This window comes from Rhipicephalus sanguineus, chromosome 2 (assembly GCF_013339695.2).
Source record: "Rhipicephalus sanguineus isolate Rsan-2018 chromosome 2, BIME_Rsan_1.4, whole genome shotgun sequence".
Lineage (NCBI taxonomy): Eukaryota > Metazoa > Arthropoda > Arachnida > Ixodida > Ixodidae > Rhipicephalus > Rhipicephalus sanguineus.
The window spans coordinates 50,452,407-50,478,146 of NC_051177.1; the positions used below are offsets into that span (position 1 = coordinate 50,452,407).

The 25,740-nt window shown below is 46.1% G+C and overlaps 1 protein-coding gene across 2 annotated transcripts in view; it reads left to right on the forward strand.

Moving 5' to 3' along the window:
- Positions 1 to 8,732: 8,732 nt before the first annotated feature.
- Positions 8,733 to 25,740, forward strand: part of LOC119382924 (relaxin receptor 1) — a 115,493-nt gene continuing 98,485 nt past the window's right edge. For both annotated transcript variants that reach the window (XM_037650839.2, XM_037650840.2), the window contains exon 1: positions 8,733 to 9,387. In XM_037650839.2, the coding sequence (XP_037506767.1) occupies positions 9,273 to 9,387 (115 nt within the window). In that variant the 5' untranslated portion in view covers positions 8,733 to 9,272. The remainder of the gene's footprint in view (positions 9,388 to 25,740) is intronic.

Here is a 25,740-nt window from a genome sequence, read left to right on the forward strand (position 1 = left end):
TTCTGTACATATTTAAAGGAAAGTTGCTTTATTTAATTGAAGTAATTCAGCTACATGGACTGCAGGAATCATTATTTCGACCAAGAGTAGATATCCAGCAATAGATATCACAGTTGTGCAAACTGCATTTATTAGGGCCCACCTCAAGTGGAAAAATGCGATGCATGAGTTCACAGCTCAAGACTATCTATCTATCTATCTATCTATCTATCTATCTATCTATCTATCTATCTATCTATCTATCTATCTATCTATCTATCTATCTATCTATCTATCTATCTATCTATCTATCTATCTATCTATCTATCTATCTATCTATCTATCTATCTATCTATCTATCTATCTATCTATCTATCTATCTATCTATCTATCTATCTATCTATCTATCTATCTATCTATCTATCTATCTATCTATCTATCTATCTATCTATCTATCTATCTATCTATCTATCTAACCGCCTACGTCTGGGTGCTCTCGTGATCGCCTCCTTAGCTTGGTGTAGACCAAAATTGGCACGGGAGGGTAAGAGGGTTTGATGAACATGACTGTCTGGTCATGACATGAATAACATGAAAATCCGGCCCCGTACGTCGTCCAGTCCCCCAACATGGCTGGCTGGATTTCTCGATGTGCTGCGTCCGTGATGTGTGCAACAGAATACCTCGTGTTTAACGCTGTCCCACGTTACACGTTTTGTTGTATCTGGTTGCTGGCCTGTTGCGCATACTCGCAAGTTCTTGCTCCTTAAATTGAATCCTGTAGTTTTACGCGTCCGGAACCACAACCTGATTACGAGGCACGCGGTATACACTGAGGGACTTCGGATTAATCTTGACCCCCTTGGGTTCCTTGAAATGAATCTGCAGAAGTACACGAGTGCAATTACACGGGCGCTTCTGAGTTTCACCCCAAACTAAATGCGGTTGCCGCGGCCTTGTAACTAGCAGCGCAACGCCATAGCTTCTAAGACGCGGTGGGTTTCGTTTGTTTGTTTGGTTTGTCACCAAGGGAAAGAATAAGGAGCTCTTCCCCTAACGGGAAAATCTGGGGTCAAACGAAGCTTGGCGTGTGACGCGCGCACACGCCCGGTGACCTTGTCGTGTGCGTGCCTGACCTGCTGTTTTCCTTTCTTTCTATCGCGTACCCGCCACGGTGGTCTAGTGCTTATGATGCTCGCCTGTTGACACGAAGGTCGCGGGATCGAATCACGGCCGCGGCGGCTACATTTTCAGCGATAGAGAAAACGCTTGAGGCCCGTGTACTTAGATTCTTAGATTTAGGTGTGCACGTTAAAGAACCCCAGGTGGTCGAAATTTCCGGCGCCCTCTACTACGGCGTCTCTCATAATCACATCGTGGTAACGGGACATGAAACCCCAACAATTCTTATCAATTTTTCTCCTCCTCGATGCCGGGAATTGGACCTTCACCCACGGGCTTAGCAGCGCGACACTTCGGTTGCTACAGGCCACAACGACGGTCATGGCTGAAACAATGAAGTGCTGCGATGAAAGGCAACAATGAAATGTGAGAACGTAAAACGAGAGGTGACCTCTATAAAAGATTAATCTCCATATCCGAAAACGGCTGATCATCGAGAAGCCCGCGATCGAGAGAGCAAAAGGGCGCATACAAATACACATGCGACCTGCGCACCTTCGAGGGCCTATATGTGTACACACGCATTTCTGTATACCCGCCGGCGACGGGTTTTTTCGCGAATTAGGACGCCAACGACACAGAAATCTGCAACTCATAGAAGCTCCGTTTAAGAACGTCCCTTGTCAGTTGACATAATCGTACCTGTAACAAGTGCTCGTGTTTAGACGTAACTAATTAGCGCAAAAGGGACAAAAGGACAAGCTGAAGAAAACCGACAGGAAGCGGCGATGATCAGCGATAGTTAGTTACGAGCCAATTAATTAATTTTGCGCTAGTTAGTCATGTCTGAAGTCGATTCGCACCTTGTGTTCCTCGTTGTAGCTACCTAGGCCTTTCCCAGAGAGAGAGAGGGGGAGAGAGACACGAAGGGACAGAGGTAAATAAAGGTAATGGTCAAACGAGGACGTGTCGGGTCACCAACCCTTTACTATAGGGGCAATCGTTGCAGCTAGGGAATGCTGAATAGTGCACCGGCAGCTCAGATTCTCATGTTTTATGCAGAACATGAAGCTGCGCAAGCGTCTATAATATCTGTCTTTAAGACGCGACTAAGACGTATACGTGCATGTTCCTGCCCGGAGAATCTGCACGTGGAACTCACGCAGGAGCTGGTTGGCATGAAGGGCTGCAACACGGGGGTGCTGGGCCTGGCGGGCGCTTCGGTTGGGAGTAACGACATTCCTGTTTCACTTTTGCGACAGACTGGGTACAATACCAACCGGGGGCGTAGCCAGAAATTTTTTTTCGGGGTGGGGGAGGGGGTGGGGTCAACCACCCTTTATGCATGTTCATGCGTGTGTTTGTATGCGTGTGTCTGCATATAAGCATGCAAACTGAAAATTTTCGGGGGATGAAGAAGAGAGGGGTTGAAGCCCCCTCCCTTCCCCTCATCCCACCTGGCTACGCCACTGATACTCGACTTTGGATGAGGTTATATACGTTAACCACCAACGGCTCTGCACCTTTCGAAACCATTAAAAAAAACCGAAAAACAAAATGTGAACAAGTCCCTACTGCCGCTCCATGTCGTTACAAATAGCACGTTGTAAGAAAAGAGAAGAAAGCGCGGCGGCTGCTCCCCAGTTCTGAACTTACTCTAGAATGTCAAATTTATACAGCAGACATTGATTGTCCATACGAAAATTCATATTATGTAGGCCAACAAACCGACAAATGTTGGCAAAACAAGATACACGCTTCGGCAGACCTGTAAAACGCGCGTGCGTATAATAGAAATTACTTCCGGGTCTTCCCTACAGTAACAAAATGTTCTGTTCACTAAAAGAAACAAGCACGCAAAGTTGCTCCATGCCAAAACAAGCTTAATAGTCGTCTGTTTGAAAACACGCCGTTATAGATAGAGGAATAAAATATATATATATATATATATATATATATATATATATATATATATATATATATATGTGTGTGTGTGTGTGTGTGTGTGTGTGTGTGTGTGTGTGTGTGTGTGTGTGTGTGTGTGTGAAAGAACACGAAATCGCTAGTGGATTGGACACGTCTATGCCACGATCGAACGGGGCTATACGGATTCAAGGACTACGGAACAAAGTCCTGCACTCACGTCGAAGGGATCGGTGCAGACGTTCCATACACGCATAGGCGAAAAAGCTGTTGCGCTTATGTAAACACGGCGTGCACACCTTGCAAACGCGAGGCAGGCGACAGAGGCAGACTTTCCTTTTCATGACGAGAGTTCTGTGTCAGCTGTGGCGTTGCTGCTTGCGAGACATGCGGGGCTGGCGCTTCGCGAAGAAACGCGGACTCTATCCGATACAAATAAAATGTGATTTGTTGGATTCATGGTTCTTGACACCGCGCGACAGGTCCAAACGCGTTCTTTTATGGCCGCTTGTTTACGCAGGTTTGTGAAGAGCGCTATCTTCCTGTGCGTGCGACATTAATTCCTGTAAACTGCGGTAGCTTGCTCCGGCGCAAGTGCCAACACAATGAAGCGCTCTTGACGTTCGGTTCACACCCAGTAATTAACTGTAACGGGCATGTCACGTGACAATTTTTTTTGGCATTTCGCAGGCATCCGTTGTGAACAGAAAATCACTAATACTTAATAGATAGAAATTGTCTGATCGGACGTTTTGCCAACCGATCTACAACTTACTGAGTGGAATTTGTTGCCCAGGTTCGTTGCTTCAGAAGTTGGTTAATTAATCTTGCCTAATTAAGCAATGAAACAGAACAAAAAAGTTGTGACTTGCTCCCTGCAATAGTTAGCAAAACGTATTTGGACCAACCTTGCGCGACTTACTGCACACTGCGCAATTTTTTTTATTATTGTAATCAAGATAACGGTCATTATTCATCGCTCTTTAATTGACCCATTCCCTTGTTTTTCAGAACACAGCAACGGGTAAGAGCACGCAAAAGAGCAAATTAAGTTAAATGATAGATAGATAGATAGATAGATAGATAGATAGATAGATAGATAGATAGATAGATAGATAGATAGATAGATAGATAGATAGATAGATAGATAGATAGATAGATAGATAGATAGATAGATAGATAGATAGATAGATAGCAGGGCTGGGCAAAGATACTTTGAAATTGTATCGCGATACGATACAAGATACTCAGGCAAGAAGTATTTGAGATACAGATACAAGATACTGCAACACTGATTGTATCCGATACGATACATTCCAATTGTATCTTAAGATACTTCGATACATTCTCAAATTTGTTAATATATATCTATATAATGCAGCATTAAACGCCTAAGCACATAAATTTTCTATTGAACATTTAGTAACTGCGACCAATTGTGTTTCATTTGAATGAAAACTCTGTTAGTATCTCAAAAGTTTTGTACTTCTTGTTCAAGGTATATCTGTGTCATTCCGAAACAACTTATTGGCGCTGTTTTAGCTACTTAACATGACAGCTCTTTACACATTTCGCTGATAGCGGTTCTTGCTTGCAGCTTTTGTAATTGATGGGAGCTAGTCGCTGCTCTGCTTGATGACCAGCAAGCGGGTTGTCAACTAACCATATGAACTTCAATAAGAAGCCTCTGCAGAATGGTGCAAATACCGCTGTCGAGTTGTACCTTGCCGGTAGACATATTATGGTTTTCGCAATAACGGATCACCGGACAGGTGTACGTCACGAAGAACATGTGCAGCCCAGAAACGTTTCAGACGTATTGTACGGTTGCGCAAAGCGCTGCAGGACACAGACGCTATTCATACTATTGCCCCTTATAAATCCGATTACCTGGTGAGTACCAACAGTAAAAGAATTCAGGGAAGCCTAAACAACGAAAGCGAATATGTGCAAGTAAAATAGAAACGCGGTTCCGTATCAAACATAGCGAATAAGCATAGGAATACGGTACAGGAGGCACCCCCAAGAGCTAATAATAATTGTTGCGTTTTACTTCGAAAGACCACGATATGATTATGAAAGACGCTGTATGGAGGGCACCGGAAATTTTGAGCACCTGGGCCTCCATCGAAATCCGGCTGCCGCGACCTTCGGGCCAGCAGTCAAGCGCCATAAGCACTGGACCACCGCGGCGGGTAACCCCTAATAGCTACGACAATCAAATTCAGTGCCTATGGAAAATGGCGCAAAACGACTGTTTGGGACGCTCATGACAAAAACGGAACATTTGGTAGAACAGTGTTTCTCGAATATCTTTGCGAACATATTTAAGATGGCGCCTAATAATTTACGTTATTAAAATGCAAACCCAATTTTGCTATTTTACTAAGCAGTTATCAGAATTATCACAATGCTGTATACTCCAAGCGTGCCCGGATTATTATATATTTGTTCTCAACATCACCTTTGCATAACAGTAAATTCAAGGGGCATATAAGTATGTAAACTTACATTCCACTTGAAGAAGAACAGTAGCAGAAATAACGCAGAAAGTTAGAAGTAAGAATAAAGCAGAGAGCTTACCTTGTCAGCACGTTAAAGTAAGCAGACAAAAAAGAATGTAGAGGCATAGGCATTGTATGGTGATGGAAACGAAGGACATCAAAGAAAGAACTGTTAACAATCAAGTTATGATTTTAAAAACTCTTTGAATAAAAGAAAAACAGACGTACGCCAAGATAGCGTCTGTTAGGTGAATGCTTGTTCTGTTAAATCCTCGTATAAAATGCAAACTTACATCCACGAGGTCCTTCAAATCGCTGATGTGTGAAAGCCGCAACAGGCAAAGCAACCCGCCATTCTTGCATTGTTCAGACTGTGTAAGGAAGCACCGCACAAGAGGAACTTCGACAACGACTTTACAGCGGCATCAGCATGTGCGCGAAAGACGCCGCACGCATTGTAGTACGCGGCGCAGGAGAGTGGCTAAGTGCCAAGTGTCATGGCACTGACAAAACTAAACAAAAACGATTAAACGAAAATTCGGCTGGGCGCAGACGTACGCGCGCTTGTCTGTCGAGACAACGCGAGTGCCACCTCCTAACTCTGCTCAACCAATATGTAGGGACGCTCAGAGCTTATCGCCTATCTCGCTGAAAAACTCTTGCAGAAAGATAAAAGAATGTCACTGCCTTTAGTTTTATTCTGGTGACTTAGTGACAGCAGTATCAGCTTGAGAAGCAGAGCTCAGCCAACGTTTATTGCTTCGCACGGTGGTGGTGCGATCGCAGTATCTTGTATCTTAAGATACACGATACATTCTTCAATGTATCGGAAATACAGATACAGATACTTGTTTTGCGAGACGTATCGCGATACAGATACAAGATACCCAAAGAGTATCTAAAATAGTATCGAAGATACATGTATCTTCGATACTGCCCAGCACTGATACATAGATAGATAGATAGATAGATAGATAGATAGATAGATAGATAGATAGATAGATAGATAGATAGATAGATAGATAGATAGATAGATAGATAGATAGATAGATAGATAGATAGATAGATAGATAGATAGATAGATAGATAGATAGATAGATAGATAGATAGATAGATAGATAGATAGATAGATAGATAGATAGATAGATAGATAGATAGATAGCACTCATGCGGGCTATCGCTACACTACAATGGAGTAATATGGGTGCATAGAAGAAAAGACAGAATGAAGGGAATAGAAAGAGCCCTACATGCGTGCACAAGTGAGAGCGCCAATTGAATCCGGAAACGATCACCGAAGTGCTGGAGCTGCTGAATTGGTGTGAGAATTATTCCTTGTACCTAAAACGCTAAGCGCACCATGTGCAAGAACTTGAGAAAGTCCGTGAGCGCCCCTAGTAAACAGAAAAAGAAAGGTACAAATGTCTACATCTCAGTAAAATAGTTGCTTTCTCTTTCGTTAAGTTTGGCTGACCCGCAGTGCATTCTGTCCTTGCGAGAAGGCCCGCTTTGAGGACAATGCGGCAAAGTAAGGTGGTGTGTATTGCTCCAGGAACTACTCACCTGAAAAAATAGCCAATACCCAGCACCTCAACCAAAATGTTACGGGGAAAAGGCGTCTGAGAAATATGTTTTGTTGGAAATTGTGCGCGGCGCGGACTGAAAGATGAGGAAGAGGAGAAGTGGGTCTGAGGCTTGTAGTTTTGAACTGTTCTTACGTACGCCATGTTGGGACGGTATCGCGCAGAGCGCTAATAAAGGCTGCAAAGGAGATTTCCCACAACATGTTTACTATCGATAAAACAGGCAGGCATACAAGATGGAACCCAGTCTGCACGAGAGCTCAGACATCGTCTTCTTCCCTATCGAGTTTCGCGTTATCTGTGGCGCCACGTAGCAATAGTTTTAATAGATAGCACCTTTAATAAACGTAACTAAAAATCACGCAAGACCATGTTCACGAGTTGAGCACTACTCAGTGTGTAACGGTTGATCAAAGAACCACGTTGAACATCTAGAGCAGGGGTCTCAAACACGCGGCCTGCATGCGGTCGTGGACTATTGGCTAGCGGTCCGCGGCTTCACACAGAATAGAGTTTTAGGTCTTTGCCAAATAGTGATCGCAGTATTTTCTGGCGTATTACAATTAATAGCGCTTTGTTCGTGTAAGCTACAGAGACGGGACTGGTCTCAAGCATATATTTTTTTTTTTTCGTGAGGCCTCATGCAGTCGTTATGTGTTGAAACATCCCAGTAAAACGAAAACTATATTTTAGAATCGGCGTCCAGATTTCAGTCATTGGGGAAACCAGTATCGATATCTTTTCCGAAACCTGACGTCAAATCTCGTTCAGAAATGACACGTATGTGGAATATGAGAAAGGCGTTCTTTCAAATGGCAAAGGTGACATTTTGTTCATATTCGCTCTGCCCTCGCCCCCCGCTGTCCCTGCCCTTGTCGAACTAAATTTCATGACTGCAGCCCGCTAGCTGAGGTAGGTTGAGACCCCCGATCTACAGACTTCAATATCGCACGTTGCTCAAACTTAGCGATGGCGACGAGCGTGTCACACTTAATACTTTAGTCTACAGGAAATAATTAAGTTGGGGGGGGGGGGGAGGGGGCCAGCGAGGACTAAGTAGAGTAAGAAGGTTTGCTTTAATCGGTGCTGCTCTGTACGTGACAGCCTATGAAGACGTGTAGGAGGAAGGAGACGTACTTTAAACTATGCTTTTAGAAAGAGTGGCCAGTTTCTGCGATTATGCAACCTCCCTGCTGGCTACGTGCATATATAGAGTTGAAGCATATTAAAGTTAGTTTCGAAAGCCTATCATAACGTGAATTATTCATTCGCCCCAGTAATATTTGTAAGCACAACATCTCTACAGACGCTTCCTGACATTTCGCGAAAGCCTCGAAAGGCAGCTCCTTCCACTTTCACCTCAACGAAGTTCATTCCAAGGTGTGTTGAATACTCCGTGAAACTCAATTAAGTCCGGCCGAAGTGGTGTGCAAATTCAGCTGACATTTCCCTTCCCCTTCCGTGCCGCCCCGTCGGCCCACTCTCCGCTATTGCCGGTTGCCCGTTTTCCTCGCGCTCTAACTTCTCCTCCTCCGCCGAGGGGAGGGAGGGAGGGAGGGACGGCTGTGGTAGTGGCGGCGTTTCGCCGAACCATTACGTCAACACTGGGCCGGTGCGCGGAGCTAGCGGCGAGGCGCACGCCGCCGCTGCCGCCGGAGGCGACGACGACGCTTTTTGAGCGAGAGAACCCGAGGCCCGAGGCCACAGCGCGCGCAGACTCCGCGCCCGCCTCCGGACCGGGAGCGCCAGAGGAACCCCCGGACGTGAAGCAGCAGCGAACCCGCGACATGCGCCGGAGTGCGCCGCCGGTGGCCCGAGCCGAACCCGGCTGAGCCGGGCACGAAACGCAACAGGCGGTCAGCACGTTACCACCCTTCCTCATTCCTACCAACACTTGGGCTGTGCTTTGTGACTTTTGCGTTCGCCTTACTCTTTCCACTCCTCCGAAACACCCCGCCGGCGGTACTTCTGTGAGCTTTCTCTTCGTGGAACTGTGGTGGCGGCAACGAGTGATTGAGGAGCGTAAGCTGGTGGCGGGTTGGCAAGTCGACGCGGGTTTGGGACCCTCGCGTCGAAAGAACCACTGAACTCTGCTGGGTTAGTGGACTTGGACTGAACTGTGGGGTGGAGTGTGCTGGGAAACGGACCGGACGGTGGCGTGATGACCACGACAACGATGACGACGACACGTCGGTGTCCGAAGAAGAGGCGACCGGTTGCCCTGGTGGGATTCGCCGTGATCATGTGCGCCTGTCGTTGTTGCTGCTTAGATGAAGGTGAGTCTCTCTTTGAAAAAAAAAAAAAACAAAAACAAAAAAAAAAAACGAAACGATAACCACCGTGTAACGAAGTTCAGTCGCCATGCAGGTGATGCGCAATTAAGTAAAACCGAGGAAGTGACAGGCACTTTTCAGGAAAGTTAGTAAAAATGACGTTCCGATGAGAAGGACATTTTATTACAGAAACTTCAGTTATATTAAGTTTTAGTGATAACCATTTGCTTTCCTCGTGATATGAAGTACTTCCTTTACTTTATGCATTCGCGATGGGCACTTTCGTCACCTTTTGCCTTAAGTGGCTGGAAATGTTTTACAATAGGACAATAACGCGAGTAACGTGGACTCTCTTTTTCTTCGTTTTTAGGCGGAAGCTGTAATGAAACAAGCGGTACAACGAAGAAAGGTCCCGTTAGAGTTCCAGTCGCGTTGTCGTTAATTGCTACGGACAGCGAAGAGATTGCCATCGACTGATTCCCCCTCAGGGAAAACGTAGTAAGATTTTCCTCAGCGGTGTCTCAGTTGAGCAACGTTCCTACTTTTCTTTTCGTTTCTTTTAATCTTTTCTTTTTGTTGTTTGCCAACTTGGGCTGTTTGGTTATGGCTTTCTCTAGAAATATCACGAAAAAAAAAACAAAACAAACAAAACCCACACTGGTGAATAAACGAGGCAATCGAAAAAGCGGGACGGCGACACACAATCTCGTTCTTGTCTTTCCTGTTATCACTGCAACTCAATTACAATGCACCGTGATAGCAAAAATCAAACGACTGAAGTCAGTGGTGCAACTTGTCGTCGCTTTCTTTTCCTCCACGTTTCATTGCGTTCAGGACTATAAGCTGACTACGGTTACTCCCTTTAACGATCTTCGCTCTACATTTTGCTTACCTGTGGTGTTTACTCTTGCAGACAAAGGGAGGAGCAACTTTATTGAAGTGATTTTTTTTTTTTTTCACGGAGGGATTTCAATATTGTTTTATTAGTGTTACTATTATGTCAAAAGAGATAACACTCGCCATTGCAGGCGGACTATTTATTTATTTTAATTTTTATTAACAGCCTATGTTGGCATTGAAATTCATCTATCGGGTGAAACATGCGGATGAAATGGTAACGTGTAATATTCTGGTGTTCCGAACGCTCGTTTAAGGTTATTCTTATATGGGAATGAGTCGTTTGTGCGAAAGCGGTTTAAGTTATTTTTACGAGAACGGAAATCTGGGCGAGTTTGTAAGAATTCATCATAGAGCATGCAGCGCAAAAATTACGGGGACACAAGAAAGCAACATACACACGTAGCGCTCGTCTCGTGTGTATGTTGCTTTCTTGTGTCCCCGTAATTCTTGCGCTACATGCTATACGTTATTCTCTTTTACGCCATCTACAGTTCAGACGACGAAAACCTCAGAAAACAAGATAATATATAAATAACGAAAGGACTTGTCATTGTGGGTGATGAGCGGGTCCTTAATTTGTGCACTTAAGATGCTTTCTATATGTTCAAGGCCGAAAACTCCACCTTATTGCTCGCACACAAGCGGTCTCTTTGCAGTTCACACTACATTTCACATGTTATATAACAGATGAGGGCAACTTAAAGTGCAGATTACGGTTGTCAGTAAAACACACGCAGTGGCCACAAGAGCGCCTATGTTCATTATTCACCTCCAGCGTTGTGGGACGTGATCACGTGGGATGCAGTGGCAAAGAAAAAAAAAAGCTCGCTATCACTTTCATTTTCGCGTTTCTCGGGTCCAACGTGGCCACTTATGTAGAGCAAGCCGTATTTTTTTTTCGCACGCGTAAACGAAAACAAGATTTCGATTACATCTGTCAAACGAGCGCTGCGACCCAGACCCTGATTCATCTATTTTGCTTCCGCTCGAGCATGTCGTTCGTTTCTACGCACGTGTGATAATTGGTCGCTTTGGTCGTTACGCTGACAATTATTGGCCGTGTACGAGAACGCCCATAATGACCGATAATGACAGCGATCGATTGTTGTCCCCCCCCCTCCCCCCCGCAAAAAAACCACGCGACTCATTGATATGCCACTCCACGCACGCGCCGTCGTGGTGTCGGCGGCGGGCGCGCGTATGTGTATAGGCATGCTCGTATAAACAGGACCCCCGATCGAGGGCTCCATTGACGCCGGCGGCAAAGCACATAGCTCGCGGGTGCGCGCCCTGCGAAGCGTCTCACGTTCTGCCGCTCTGGCCCTCAAACACCGGACGGAACAGGTGGCTGAAGCCGCTATAGAGGAAACCGAGGTGCGAGCGTATACGTTGTTGCCTCCAGGGATGCGCGGCTCCTGTACGCTGTTGCCAAACGCGCGAGCTTCAAAACGTGTCAGTTTTCGCGCTTCCGAAAGATTAAACGACGCTCGCACCTGTTGCACAGCCGACGCGCGCGCGCGAGCGCGTCAGTGCAATCGATAGTGCAAAGGCGCCGCGGCCGCGTGTGGCCAGTGGTTGGGACCCTACCTGAATTTTGTTTACACGCGTCTCTTCAAAATTCATACCCGTCGCAATGATGTAGTGGTTATGGCGTTTGACTGCTGATCCGCAGGTCGCGGGATGGAATCCCGGCCGTGGTGGCCGCATTCCGATGGAGGCAGACCCATGTGCTTAGATTTAGGCGAACGTTGAAGAACCCGAGGTGGTCAACGTTTTCCCGATCCCTCCAGTACGGCGTATAATAATGTCGTGGTTTTGGGACGTAAAACCTTCATAATTATTATTGTCTTCATAATTCGGAGGGAATAAATAAGAAATACAAGCTGAGGGCCGATTTCCAGGGTGTGGAGTCTCCCCGTTGTTTCGTTACCGTGTAAGAAAAAAAAAAAAAGAAGGTCTAAGAGCGAAAGCGGTGACCTGTTTACCAGTATAGTCGTTCTTTTCGAGTAGGTTAGGCGTACTTAAGCCTAATATATCAATATAGAAAGCGAGAAAATAAGGTAGTCTTTTCTTTCTCTTTTTTTAAAAGCAGACCGTCTTCATAACTGTCGGCAACGGAGTGCCTTCAGTTCAAAATGGCTAGTTATACTAGTTATACTACTAGTTATAATACTAGTTATACTAGTTATACTAGTTTCTAGTTATAGTATATATAAAAATGAGCGAGATGGACATCCTTTCCCGTGGCACAACCAACGTTGTCCTAAAACAACGGGAGTTCGAAGAAATATGGCCTGAATAGTGACTGAGCTTGATGGGGTCAAATAGTAGAACGGTGCTCTTTGAAGACAAATGTTCCTAGGGTTTAAAATATAAGGACAGAAATTTTAAACGCAAAAGAGCACGGCTCTAGGCTTCCGCGAACGTGCCGCTGCTTTTACAGAACGAGCAATGAAAGCAAATCTCCATGTGTGGGTTGCTTCTACGCTTCTCAAACGAGAAGACTCCGTTTTTCAATTCTAGAACCACCTCTAAATCACAGCGTCGCATTCCGTGCTACTTTTCCTCCGGTAGATTTAACATATGTGCCTGTCGCCTCGCGCTTCGAGTCTTGAGCCCCACACCGTGCCTTCTTCTATTTTAGTTTGCTTCTGTTTTAACTGGCTTCGCCACTTCTTACGTTGGGCGGCACATATGGTCCGACTACCATGGTTTACGTTGGCACTCTAGGTTTTTCGTTTAGTCGCCCTCATTAAATCTTCTCTGTCCCCAGAGTTTGGAAAGAGCACCAGACGGAGCATGCTGGAGGCAAATGTTTAGACCGCACCGACGACGACGAAGCCAAAACGAACCGAACAGCAGCACTCCGAGAATCCGTGTGGTTAAAGTGCGTCACGCCTCACGAAGCTGTCACGCGCTCCCGAGAGAGGGTTGAGGTGGGGGAGGACAGGTTGTGCCAAGTCGGCGAGAAAACCGCTCAAAGTAAACACTAGGGAAAAAGAAAAACACGAGGCGGTTCTTCGAGAAAGAAGGGAGTGTTAGCAGCACCAGCTTACGGAGGCGTGCAAGAATAGGCAAATTCAGAAATGGCGAGGAAATGCCTTTTTTTATTCTTTCTTCTTTTTCGCCATTTTCCTACTTCTCCGCACTTGCAACATATCCCCGAGTGGGCTCCCGTACCCCATCGGTCACCGATGGCGGCTCCTGGAGTGCAGAGCTCGGTCGCTTCCAGGGAACGAAACGCGTCAGGGAATAAACATTGCCGTGTGTGTGCTGCTGAGGGTACACACATTGCCGTGTGTGTGCTGCTGAGGGAAATATTATTGATCGGTTCCAATGGAACTGGTTGATCTTGCCTACTTGCGGGTACTTTGTAGCAGTGACCAACGTTTAGGCTTACTCGCCACCGCGAGCGCCGAATGCAATGCCCTCCCTGGTGGCGAAGAAAAAGAAGGATAAATGCGGTACACCGTCTGTCTAAGTGCTCGCGGTTCTAAAAACAAAACGCTTATTATTTACGGCCAGATCCTACTATTGCTGCCTTGAAGACAAGACCAATTGTTGAAACGTTGGCTCCGGCGACACCCCGCGTACAGGGATTTTTCATCGCTTCAAGCTTCCATCTAGCCCTGAACTTCTTCCTTATCTGAATCCTTCTCATTAAACAAAATTCTTCATGTTGAGCATCACAGCTGCAGGAAGCCACGAAAGCGCTACTTCTATTCCTGAGAGTATGAAACTATACATTCAGTTACACTGTGCAGCACTCCGCTGAGAGTTTTTCATTACGTCGGCTACTCCATGCCGTGCACATGAACTCTCGACTTTCTCTCGGTCTCTCAACATTTCCTTTCTCTCCTTCCATCGCAGCGCACACAACCTGGCCCAGTCTTGCATGTGGTCTCAAGTGGTTTTCCTTCACAAGAAAACAAAAACTCACAGGATTCCCTATGCATTCGCCTAAGACAACTCGAAGGCGAAAGCCATCTTCTTGTTTTTTCTTCTCAGTCGAGGTATTGATCTTCCCCCGCCCCCCTCCGAAAGCTTTCTGCAGCGAACGTGCATGGTTTAGAACTGCCTCCAGGGTCGGAGGAATTGCAAGCTTTCTGCACTTCCCCTGGTTTCGCACTGCCTCCGCGATCAGCTCGCCTTTGACCAAGTGGTGATGTCATGTGATGACGTCATCATGTGACGTTATGTTATGCGATGTCATCGTGACGTCATAATGACGCCACAAGTGTTGGTGATCTGTGACGTCATCACGTGATTATTTTTTTGCAGCAATTGTGTTGACGCCGACGCCGCTGGACGCCGACACCGCCGACGGTCAATTTTCGCGTTTGATGCTGCATCTAAGAATCTCGTCTTAGAAATGCGAGCTTGACGTAAGCCAGCGTTAGTAATTTCATGCGCTTAGGACTGAAAATGTTCCGATGGCAAGCTACTGCCATTCGCGTTAGCGCTCGTCTTCGTCTCTTCTCTTGTGCTGTGTCAAAATTTTTTGCGCTACGTGAACAAAGAACATGCAGCACCAACAAGACCAAATTCACACTCCTGGTAAAACGCAGTTTGGGGCGTCGCGGCTATGCCTTACAGTCTGTACTGTTTTGCATGGTTTGGACGTTTTGTACCATGTAGTCATGCTCTAAACCCCGCTACAAAAATAGACGGTTTTAGCTGAGAGTTTGCGGCTGTTGCGTACGCGACACGAAAGGGCCTTGTGCACACGCCGAGAGTTTGTTCGTCACACCACATTTAGTTGCGCAGTCCGTGTGCGCATCACGAGGCGGACACCTGTCTAAACATTTTCTCCTGAGTTACCGTATTTTTCAGCACCACCTGACGCAGCATTTAAGACGCTTGGACAAGTTATGTTTCCACAGTAAGTGCTTTCTTTGCCAATGTAAACGTTCTCAGCGGTGGTCGCCGTCGACTGGGGCTCGTCCACAGGAACGTTTCACAAGAGCCAGCGAATCTCGTACTCAAAAGTATAACGCTGTGGTTACGTTGCATACGTGCGATCATTCTTGATAGGTAACTGGCTTATGTGCGCAAAGACTTTGCTTACGTTAGAGTAAACCGGTATAATATCAGGTGGTGTTACACGTGAGCTGTTGAGCTTTATGCTTTCGCGCGGTGCATCACGCCTGAAAGTAGGTACGTAGGCTTCCTATTCTTTAAGAGCCAATGGCCTAGCCAGAAGTGGGGTTTGGGAAGTCCAAGCGCTCCTCCCACCCACCCCTTATACGCACACACACATAGACATATGCACTAACATATTTAAAGGCGGGTGAATTTTGGTGAAATTACCTAATTATACTTCGCGACATTACCTAATTGAAAATAACAAATGATTATATCAGTGTTAAACAATACGCAGTGCCGCCTGTGGGAGATGTGTCCAGGGCATCGGCATGACGTGTTGCACGTTCTATACCGAATGCGCAATAGTGGCCGCTATATACTCGTCGACTTGCTTTAGTATTTAACAAAACAAATTTTTGTTAATTGCAGGCGCCATAACCACGACAGAACTATGAGGTACCCCGTAGTAGGGGACTCCGGATTCATTTTAGCTATCTGGAGTTCTCTGACGGGCCCTTAAATTCATGTTAACCAGCGTTCTTGCATTTTGTCCTGACCGAAATGCGGCCACCGTGACCAGGAATCGAACCCTCAAGTTTAGCAGCGATATAGATACACCTTAGCCAATAAGCTACCCAGACGGGTAACTTATGCATTTGTGTATGTGTGTCCAGTATATCAAGTCAGCAGCAGTGTTAGCCAGCTATACACACACAGCCATAGTGTTGCATCCGTAACATCCTGAATCATGTAAAAAAAGTGTAATATAAACAGGACAAAATAGTCCACGCAAGAAGCGTCCTCCGTCAGCATTGGGACGTATTTTTTAATTTTTTTATTGAGGCAGTGCGTACAGAAAGAGACAAGAACACGTGCGTCTCAAAGCTCTGAGAGTTCTCACAGGCTACGATATCAGTAGGCTATTTAACAAAACTAAGGTGCACCTCTTGAAATCCGGCCTGTATAGATTAGGGCTACGTTAAAGATGATATAGTAATGTAACCGGCCGTTTAAAGCTTCTTATGGGATGATATACACCGCAGCTTATACTAAGAAAGAGAGAAGTTATCAGAAGAAGGCTGAGAGGTCGGCCTGGGCTTATACCGAAAGCTGTGTTTGGAATGCCGTACTAATATATGAGGTACCTTAAGAAGAAGAAGAAGAAGAAGAGGAAAGAATTGGGGTTAAAGCTCGACTCGTGATAAGCATGCTCATTACTTTCACTCCCATTTGAGGCGATCTCGAAGTCTTCCTAAACGGCACAAGGCCAATGTGGAACGCGTAATCGGCAAGTTCAATCGCATGAAAAAGCACCCGCGGAAAGCAAATAAGCTCACAGGCGATATCTTTAAGGCGCTGTCGTGGGTAACCTTTCGCTACATTTTTGCATTTTATACGCGGGGTAGCCCACCCCCGATCCTTAAGGGATCCCACGATTCGCGATAAGACGTGTCAGCGCGACCTGTTGGCGCACACCCCACACGACGTATTCTGATCCCGGCGCCAGATTGAACGGCCAAACCGCCGACACGCATAATTCTGCGCGATCCGCCCGCCTTCTGCCCTAGAGCGAATTTTCGATGTCTTTCTCGTCCACCATCTGCGGCCGGCCGCGAGAGGAACGTGAAGAAATGAAGAAAAAAGACGCGTCGGATAATGGGACGTGCGGCGCTCGCATTCAGTGTCTCGTGGGTGGTGTGTTTGCTTTCTCACTCTTTCGCCGTGAAACCGCCAGAAGCAACATTTCGATTACACACCGCCGCGCCGTCGACGTGGCCTGGAGGTTGTTAATGGTTGTTTCTGATATAACCATTCTCCGGGGACAAGGCTTATGTCTTCGCTTATAGTTAGTTTAGTACAGTTTTATGGAGCATTTCCTTCACAGATTTGCGGAAAGAAAACGCAAGGATAAGAGCAAAAGGCTGCTATGTTAGCAGCTTGACGAGCCAAAGAAAGCGTGCGCGCAAATATTTCGGCCTGTGCCTACAAAGACCTTCGAAAAATGAGATGGGATGTAGCGTTCTACAGACAAGTTGTGTATGGCTGGGCGAAACCAAAATTCGTCAGTCCTATGTGCGCAAAAACTTCTAGCGCCTATGTGCCACAGAAATTGGGCAAGCCTCACTACTCATTACTGGTGTATTGAAAATGAAGGAAGGAGCACACGGGCGGCTAACATCAATTATCATTTGTGAATAGACGTAACCAACAACTGAGAAAGGCTTTAATGAACAGTCGGGATCAACCCAGTGATAAACAGCGGGGCCGCGTGTTTCGGCTTCGCGGGTTAACCATCTATACGAATTGCTTGGGCGGTGGTTTTTTTTACTTGTTTCCAGTTGAAGTTAAATGTCATCTCTTAATTTCCCCCGACTCTTGCCCAATCCCTCATAGTGAGTATATGGGCTGTCTCATACGGGATAGCACACGAATACTGAAAGCTGGAGGGGTTAGTCTGGCCAGAGGGTTCCCATTGTTACAATACATGAGGAAATAGTTTATATTTTCCCGTATACCTGAATGTTAGTTAAACATGTCGTTAAACATTGAGGCTCTCGGAACACACTAAAAAAAAAAAAAGACCATGGTCGGACGCAGCAACGATAGAAAGATTTAGTTGCGCATCCGCAGCAAGTCTATGGACGTATAGGCAGCCATTTAAAATGGCTGGCTACCTATACGTCCACTGAGCTGCTGCTGGCACCCAACTAAAACTGTCGACTAACAGAGTTCGAGAGACGGTATAATAATCAGCTTGACTACCATCATAACTGTCATCTGCATCTTCTTTACCAACTGCAGGACCGATATTAGTGATACGTAACTCAGCAAGGCGTTGCTTCGGGCTATAGTTGGTAATCCATAATTACAAGTTTTATAGCACGAAACTTCTACACAAGGGACAGAGAAACACTACAGGCACAAGCGCTAACTTCCAACTAACGTTTGCGCGCTATAAAACTTGTAATTAGTGATACGTACCTCAGTGTAACAGCCTGCCACAAAAAAAAAACGAAAAAAAAAAAACGACCGGACTTAAAGGCGAAGGACGACGCACACGACAAGCGCCGTGTGTCGTTCTTCGCCTTCCAGTCCGGTTGTTTTATTGTGGTGCGCTATTAAGGCCCATTCACACCTGCGACTTGCATCGGTCGCCCGACCATTTGCGACAGGCGGCCAAAAAGCGACTCACCGCGACCGATGTTCACACCTGCGTACGATTTATACCCGTCGCCCCACAGAATTCACGTGTACTCGCATACGGCTCGCATTGACATTGCCCCGTAAAACAAGCGGACGTCCTGCCCTTGCGCACGTGTTTGGTTCAGAGGTTTACGACTGCAGTCGCGTAACTGAAAAATCGAGCAGCGAGTGACTGAGCCAGACCAATCGCTCTCTGACCAAAGCGATCATTTGCGACCAATCGCTTTGCAACTAAGTAGGTCGCGCGACCGGTGATTGTTACAGGTGTGAGCGACCCTTTACACAGAAGTATGAATCGATACCAACGCGCCCAGCTTGCCGTTTTACAGCAGTGATATGTAGTTGTTTAAGTCATACGTCGGCCGCACAGTGAGGCGCTACTAGAAAGCAACTTACGGGGGCTCTGATATATGTATTCACTCCAGAAGAAGATAATAAATATGTCGTCTAGTTTTCGCTAGAAAAAAGTTAATACGAGTACAGGTGCATCGTATTATCTACTCTACTTCGTTCAGTCATTATGCTTCCTTATTGGACGTCAAAATTACCATGATCCTGGAACGTAAAACCAAAACAAAATAGTATAATGCTGACTGGGCTCCGAAACTAAATAACGCTTTTCTGCATTACGCGTTACGACGCATAGAATTAAGGCTAAAGCCAGACGATAATATTATTGCTAATGGAGCTATAAAAGCGACACTGTACACATGGGTTTGAGCATACGACCTGTACGATATTTGATATTACCTTATATAGATTGTTTTATGCAATTCATGCGCCATGTTATAGGATACATAAATCTATAACGCTTGAGCTTGTAGCCCAATACACTGTGTGACTTTAGGGTGAGAATACATCTATTATAATCGAGAAAGGGGCCTATGTTTCGCAAAAATATATAAGTGGTCTGAAATAAATGCCTTTAAGAGAGAGGAGAAGATGGTATTGCATATGCACGCAATTCTTGTTTTTCTTTATTCATTTATTTCCACCTTCGACCTTACGCACGGGTACGTAAGGGCGAAGGCCTCCACCGAACATTAATCACCCACCATTTTCACGAGCAATTAAGTCCCGCCTATAAACGGAGACCACCCGTCATGGCGTGTTTGAGTACTGCGGCTCTCGTTAACCCTAGGCGGATTCGTCATTAGCCAAGATAAACGACCATGATATGATGGGTTCCGTAGCCCTAATTCGCCTCAATCAATCGTTTCGCATCCGCAGCAGATCTCGATAACCGTAGCAGAAAACGCTTTCACATTCGTAGCCGCGGACAAGGGCATATGGCAATGTATCTCTGAAGGCGCCGCCGGTTTTTTAAATACGTAGTTGCTAGCATCTTGTATCGTTGCACGAACAGTTTCTCAGTTCTGTGCACTGTGATGCGAAATAACGTGATTCGCGAAACACCTTAAGCATATGACCACATAATCATTTCCATGCATGCTAATTCATCGTGGTGCAATGAATTTAGTTGCTGCATTGTATAGAAAAATGACTGAAGGTGAGATTCCAGGCACGTATATTTAACAATATTTCAGAGGGGAAGGCTAATAAATAAGTAATTATTTAATGAGACAGTGATCAATCAGTACAGTCTTGAAATGATATATAGTATCACGCTCTAGCGTTATCTAATGTTTACATTTATGCATGATTTAAGAGAGAAGTAAAAGCCCGAGTATGTTTGACCAAAAAAGCAGAAAAAGAAAGAGAGTTCAGCAAGTGAAAAACCGACTTACTGAAGTCTTCGTAGAGTGGTCAACTGAATTAAGTATAAACTCTTAACGTGGTAGGAAGTGCATTATTTTCTTACGCACGCAAGTTACCTCAGGGATGAAACTGGCCTTTATAATACATAAACATGCCGCCATACTTTCCCAATCACAGTAACTTGTAATGCGAAAGCAGCAATGCTCTGTTCGCTGCTGTACGCGATGAAGTGACCTGGCGGCATGGAAGGTTAAACTACGATAAATTGTAGTTTGAAAAAAAGCAGTCGCGCGGACTTACGCTCACCGAACACAACAAACGTTTTTTGAAACACGACGCAAAGTGGTGCGTTCATTTCTAAGCCATTCAGGGCATTAAGCCCGCATGACTTTATGGGTCACCGATCAATTACATGCAGGAACATGCCCACGAATTGAAACACAGACAAAAAAAAAGGACTGCTCGTCGCTTTGTCTCGGAAGGCCGGACCTTTGACTGCTTACAAGCATTCAGTTATATGACAGGCATTTGGTGGATCAATGGTTTGGTAAAGACGTACGAGAGAGTTTTTTTTTTCTTGCGCTGCCCTCCATTAGTTAAGATGTAGATGCTCTTGTATATTGCGAGCGATCGCTCAGATTATAGACTTGGTTTGCGAAACAAAGAAAATGATGCTTCGGGAAAGATTGAACAGCCAACCGAGCCGCGCGTTTGACCAATGTAGGACACAGGGTTCCTTTATACATTGAGGATATGATGTGTATTACGCACAAAGCTGAGTGTATTGTTTTACTTCCCGACCGATATTGATATCAGTCGCTATCGTATCTCACATTTCCACACTTTGCCTGAAGGGACACGAAAGAGGAAAAACAAAAGAAACCTAAAGCAAAACCATGGACGGTCTACTATACATCGTTGCTCTCATGGACTAAAAATATAATGTTGTCAATATTTGGCGCGTCGCAGCGCATATAACAGATAGAGAGCGAGAGAGAAAGAGAGAGAGAGAGAAAGAAAGAAAGAAAAGGCAGAAAGGCTAAGCAGAAAGAAGAAACAACCCGGTTTTGTGTATGCGTGAGAGAAAAAAAATGAGGGCTTCAATCAGTATCATACTGACGGCAGCGCCGTCAAACTTGCTGGATATTTCTTTGCAGCCGCACAGACAACGGCTCTGATTCTCTTGCATATTCAGAATTCCGGCGCCATTCGGCGTCCTCTAATACGCCGACATCGCGGCTGAGGCAACCAATACCATTGGTTGCCGTGTATCTTTTTTTTCTTTTTTTGCCGACGGGCTGTCATTGGCAAAGTGCGATAGGTGCAGCAACGCAGAGAGGCGCAGCACACTTCATGACATACGATACATTTGTTTTTCTTTCTTTCTTTGTTGCGTTGTTTCCGCACATAGAGGCCGACATCATACACCGCGCGGGCGACGTGCAAGAGTTGCGTGCTTCAGTAAAGCAGTCCAGCGGCGCTTACTTTAGCTTCTGAGTAAGCTAGTGAGGTTCCAATCTAACAAATGACGTCGCAGCTGCAGTTCGCCATTGCGTGTTTAATTGCACTTAATTATTGTAACACTTCAAAGTGAGACAATGAAAAATGTTCGCGCAGTGCTGAATCTTAGGATAAACTATAATGATGTAGAGTTCCGTGGATAACATTATTCAGTGAAAAACAAAAACAAAAATGATGTTCTGTTGTTCAACGGATGTTCAAATCATGCGAAACAACTAAATAATAAACAAAATAAACGTTTTGTTCTTCGATATCTACCGCTTTACTCTAGATTTCGCTTTTGCTATACTGATGCGCTTGGTATGCATGATGATGAGACACTCCCGGTAGCGTCGCATCAAAATGCTGCCACAACAGAGCAAAAGGCGGCAGTGGAAAGGAAAGAAGGCCAATAAAAGGTGCGACGAAATGAAGCACTGAAAGAATCGCAATTAAGGCAACAATGACAATGACGTCACGCCGGAAGAGCACATAAAGGCCCTTTCCGACGTGATGTTTCAAAATGGAACGGAAAAGCGCATTGCAGCCAAGAATGCCCTCATCACAAGTCCGCTGAATGGCAAGGAATGTTCGAAATCTGAAGCGCCATTGTACGCAAGGCGTAGCAGCTTCCGCTTCTCAGACATTTTCTTTTTCTTCTGTCTCTCTCTCTCTCTCACGAAGCGTGATTCGCCAAAGCGAGCTTCGTTTTAGAGCTTCGTTTTGCTGTTGGAAAGGGTTCGAGGATGATGACGACGCAGGGGAAAGAGGTACACATTGCTTAAAAGAGTCCGAACGTGAACAGGGTGATGTCCTCGCAGCTCCGCTTGCACGTGCGCCGAGAAAACGAAGCATTTCAAAGAGTATCAGGATACAAGGCGTCGCGATTGCGTTGCTAGTCGAATTTTAACAATTCCCACTGCAACACCGGAGATAGCATGGGCACAACCTAACACAACCTTAACATATATTTTGGGACTGCCCGGCAGACCCTTCACCCACAGAACTCCAGAAGCAAAGGTGGGAGACCATGCTGGCCAGCTCTCCTGCGGACGTATAAGTTTGGGTCACAGCTAGAACCCTAGAGGTTGTCTTGAGCACCGACTGAGGGCCATCTGGTGGAGTCGCAGAACACACCACTCCCAGTACCGATATTGAAGTTGTGTATTACTATTAGCAGCACCGAGTACATGTATTTTGTGATCAGCGTTCATTACATCTTTACCTCTCTATAACTAAATCGCGCAAAAGAGTAGATCGTGTACCTAATGTGATACCTATGGAAAAGCAATATAAACGCCCAACGCTCACAAGTTAAATTTATGACTGCAACTAGAGCAGACACTATGTCACGCAAGCTCAGCAGTGCACTCATGACCATGGCTAGTGCTACATATCCATCCTATATCTCTCAGATGAAGGAATCTTATGGGCAGTTGGGGAGCAAGATATTTGACTCGTTATGTACATACGTTTTTTCTGAACGTGGGCTACGTTCTAGTGAATAATTTTCGACGTGGCAAACACAGAGGAAAGATAATTAAGTGTTTTATTGCTTTTATCTAATCGTTTGTTGTGGCTCTCATGCAAGCATTTTTATTTTTGGGAAAAAGAGAAAGCGGATCACCAGAGTATGACGGGTCATCGCGGCCATTGACGTCATTGAGCGAGGCAGCTCAGCAATATGCAAGCGACCACTTTCCCATCCCCCAGTGTCCCCATTTGCAACGACTCCTCTCCCTCAGTCACAACCACTCTAAACGCCCCCGAGGCATCCAAAACAATGAAGCACTGCAACACCCAAAAATACAGCACATGATGTATGCATACGGCAGGCAAGCAATTACGGAAATCATTAACGCCTGTTTGCATGAATAATCAAACTGCACATAATCACCGGCCTCAATGCAGCAAGTGAAGAGTTCGAAAGAATGTTCGTCCACCGAAAGAAAAAAAAAATGCTTTTATGAGCCTGCACGCGCTCTCTTAATTTATGTTGCTCGTAATGCGGCAGCAAGTTCTGTTCTGCACATTAACCATTACTATCGCTGCGGTTGAACGCCTGACGGTTTACCGCCAGAGATCCACCTCGGATATTCTTCACGCCTGACTGGACGGGGCCATCGGATTACGGGGCGGGCCGTTTAGGCGGCCGCGCTCAACGCCGCAGTGGAATCGAGAGTGTCTGCAGCCGCAGCTCAGAAACACCGAGGTCGACAACCAGGGAACCAACGCACCGTGAAATACGACCCTTATTATTCGGGAGCTCTTATAAGAAACAAGTCGCGCGAGCCCCTATACAAGCATCCTCATTGTTATGCGGTGCGAACTCGGCTGGTTCGCTTCCTATACAAGTCACGTGACACCATATCCAGTTTGAACTCCTCCCCAGTGATTTGTCTCTTCTAATCGCTGCTGCCCGAAATATCGCCGACCGAACAGCTTCCTACTGCGGTCAGCGATAAGTCCGCTCGCGTAGAGACTCCCGCATACTCGCCTTTGTAACGCAATTCGAGGGGCGTTGAAGCCGGCCGGTCCCATCGCATCGACAAGTTCTGCTTCAGCGATGCCTTCCTTCCAAAGCAACGACTTTCGCGGAACGCCTCTCATCAACTCCTCACCGCTTAGGTGATAATTGTTTTTTTCCTCGAACTTATCGTAGCGAATAATTAAGGCGAGGAAACCGATCGAGCAATGGCTGTCTTGGCTTGGCTGCTGGCGAGCTGCGGTGGATTGCACGTGCCTTCGGCCGGCACGCAAGACATCCAGATATGTGATTTGCATTACTCGTTGCCCCGCTTGAGCAATATGATCTGAATGGCCTACTATTGCCTAGAGACGAGTGCAGCGATTTAAAGCTGCGGTCTCTGCGGCTGCCCAGACACCATTCTGCGTTGGTTGCTCCTTCCTTCTCGTATAGCACTTTCCTTTTATTTTGTCGCTGCTGTATTGGGCAGTACGATAGAGGCACAGCAACGTATCGGAACTGTTCTTGATGGGTGGTAACGGCTATTTGGCATCCGACCACAAGCGATGGCAGCACTTCGTAGTCCTGTACTCAGCCCACCAGATCGCTAGTTGAGTGCATCTTTGTGACTTGCGGAGTGAACCGTATCACACAGGCTCGAGATCTCGCAGCTGCGACGGTGCTGCACAGGAATTAAATAAGAAAGAGTGTGGACGACGGAGCACGAGCATCTGCCGCCGCCGCCGCCCACCTCGCACGCATTTGCATAAGTAGCCGTCGTTGCAGCCGCATTCGTTCTCGCTTGAACCGCAGGAGGCTCACTATCTTGCGCCGATGGTGCTGTTAATTAGTGGCTATCGAAGCCTCGTTCGCGTTTTAAATGGCCTTAGAACCCCTCCTCTTTCACGTCTACGACAGCGCTATACAGGCCGTTAAAATCGCGCCCCTCCCCTATATATTCCATCGTGCGTGCGGCCGCTTTTCGCTTTAATGAACCACTTACGGACTCGCTCGACCAGCACTGTATCGTAAGTCTCGAAAGAGATGCACGGAAGCGCAATGTGGAACGAGATGGCATTGTTGGCCGATAGCGACTCGCGTAAACGGGGGTGCGATCTTTTCGACATAAGCCAATCAGGCCTACCCGTGACACGTGTTAATGATTTCTCAGCTGTCATTGAGTTTTGAGTGTACGCTCTAACCATGTAGAACATTGACTCGAGCGAGACGCTTACGGAACGAGCAAAGAGAGAGAGGCAAGGAACAGCAGGAAAGTTAATCCGGTGCACGTCCGGCTCGCTATCCTTCTCCAAGTTCAGGAGGAGAAGGGTGAAGAGGAGAGGTTGAGGAGTGAAAAAGACACTATTTCTGCATCCAAGAAGGAAATAAGGGGGTGAAAGAAGATATAGAAAATGAGAGAGAGAGAGAGAGAGAGAGAGAGAACTGATCGCGCGTTCACTTGGAAGCGCGCAGCAAGTATT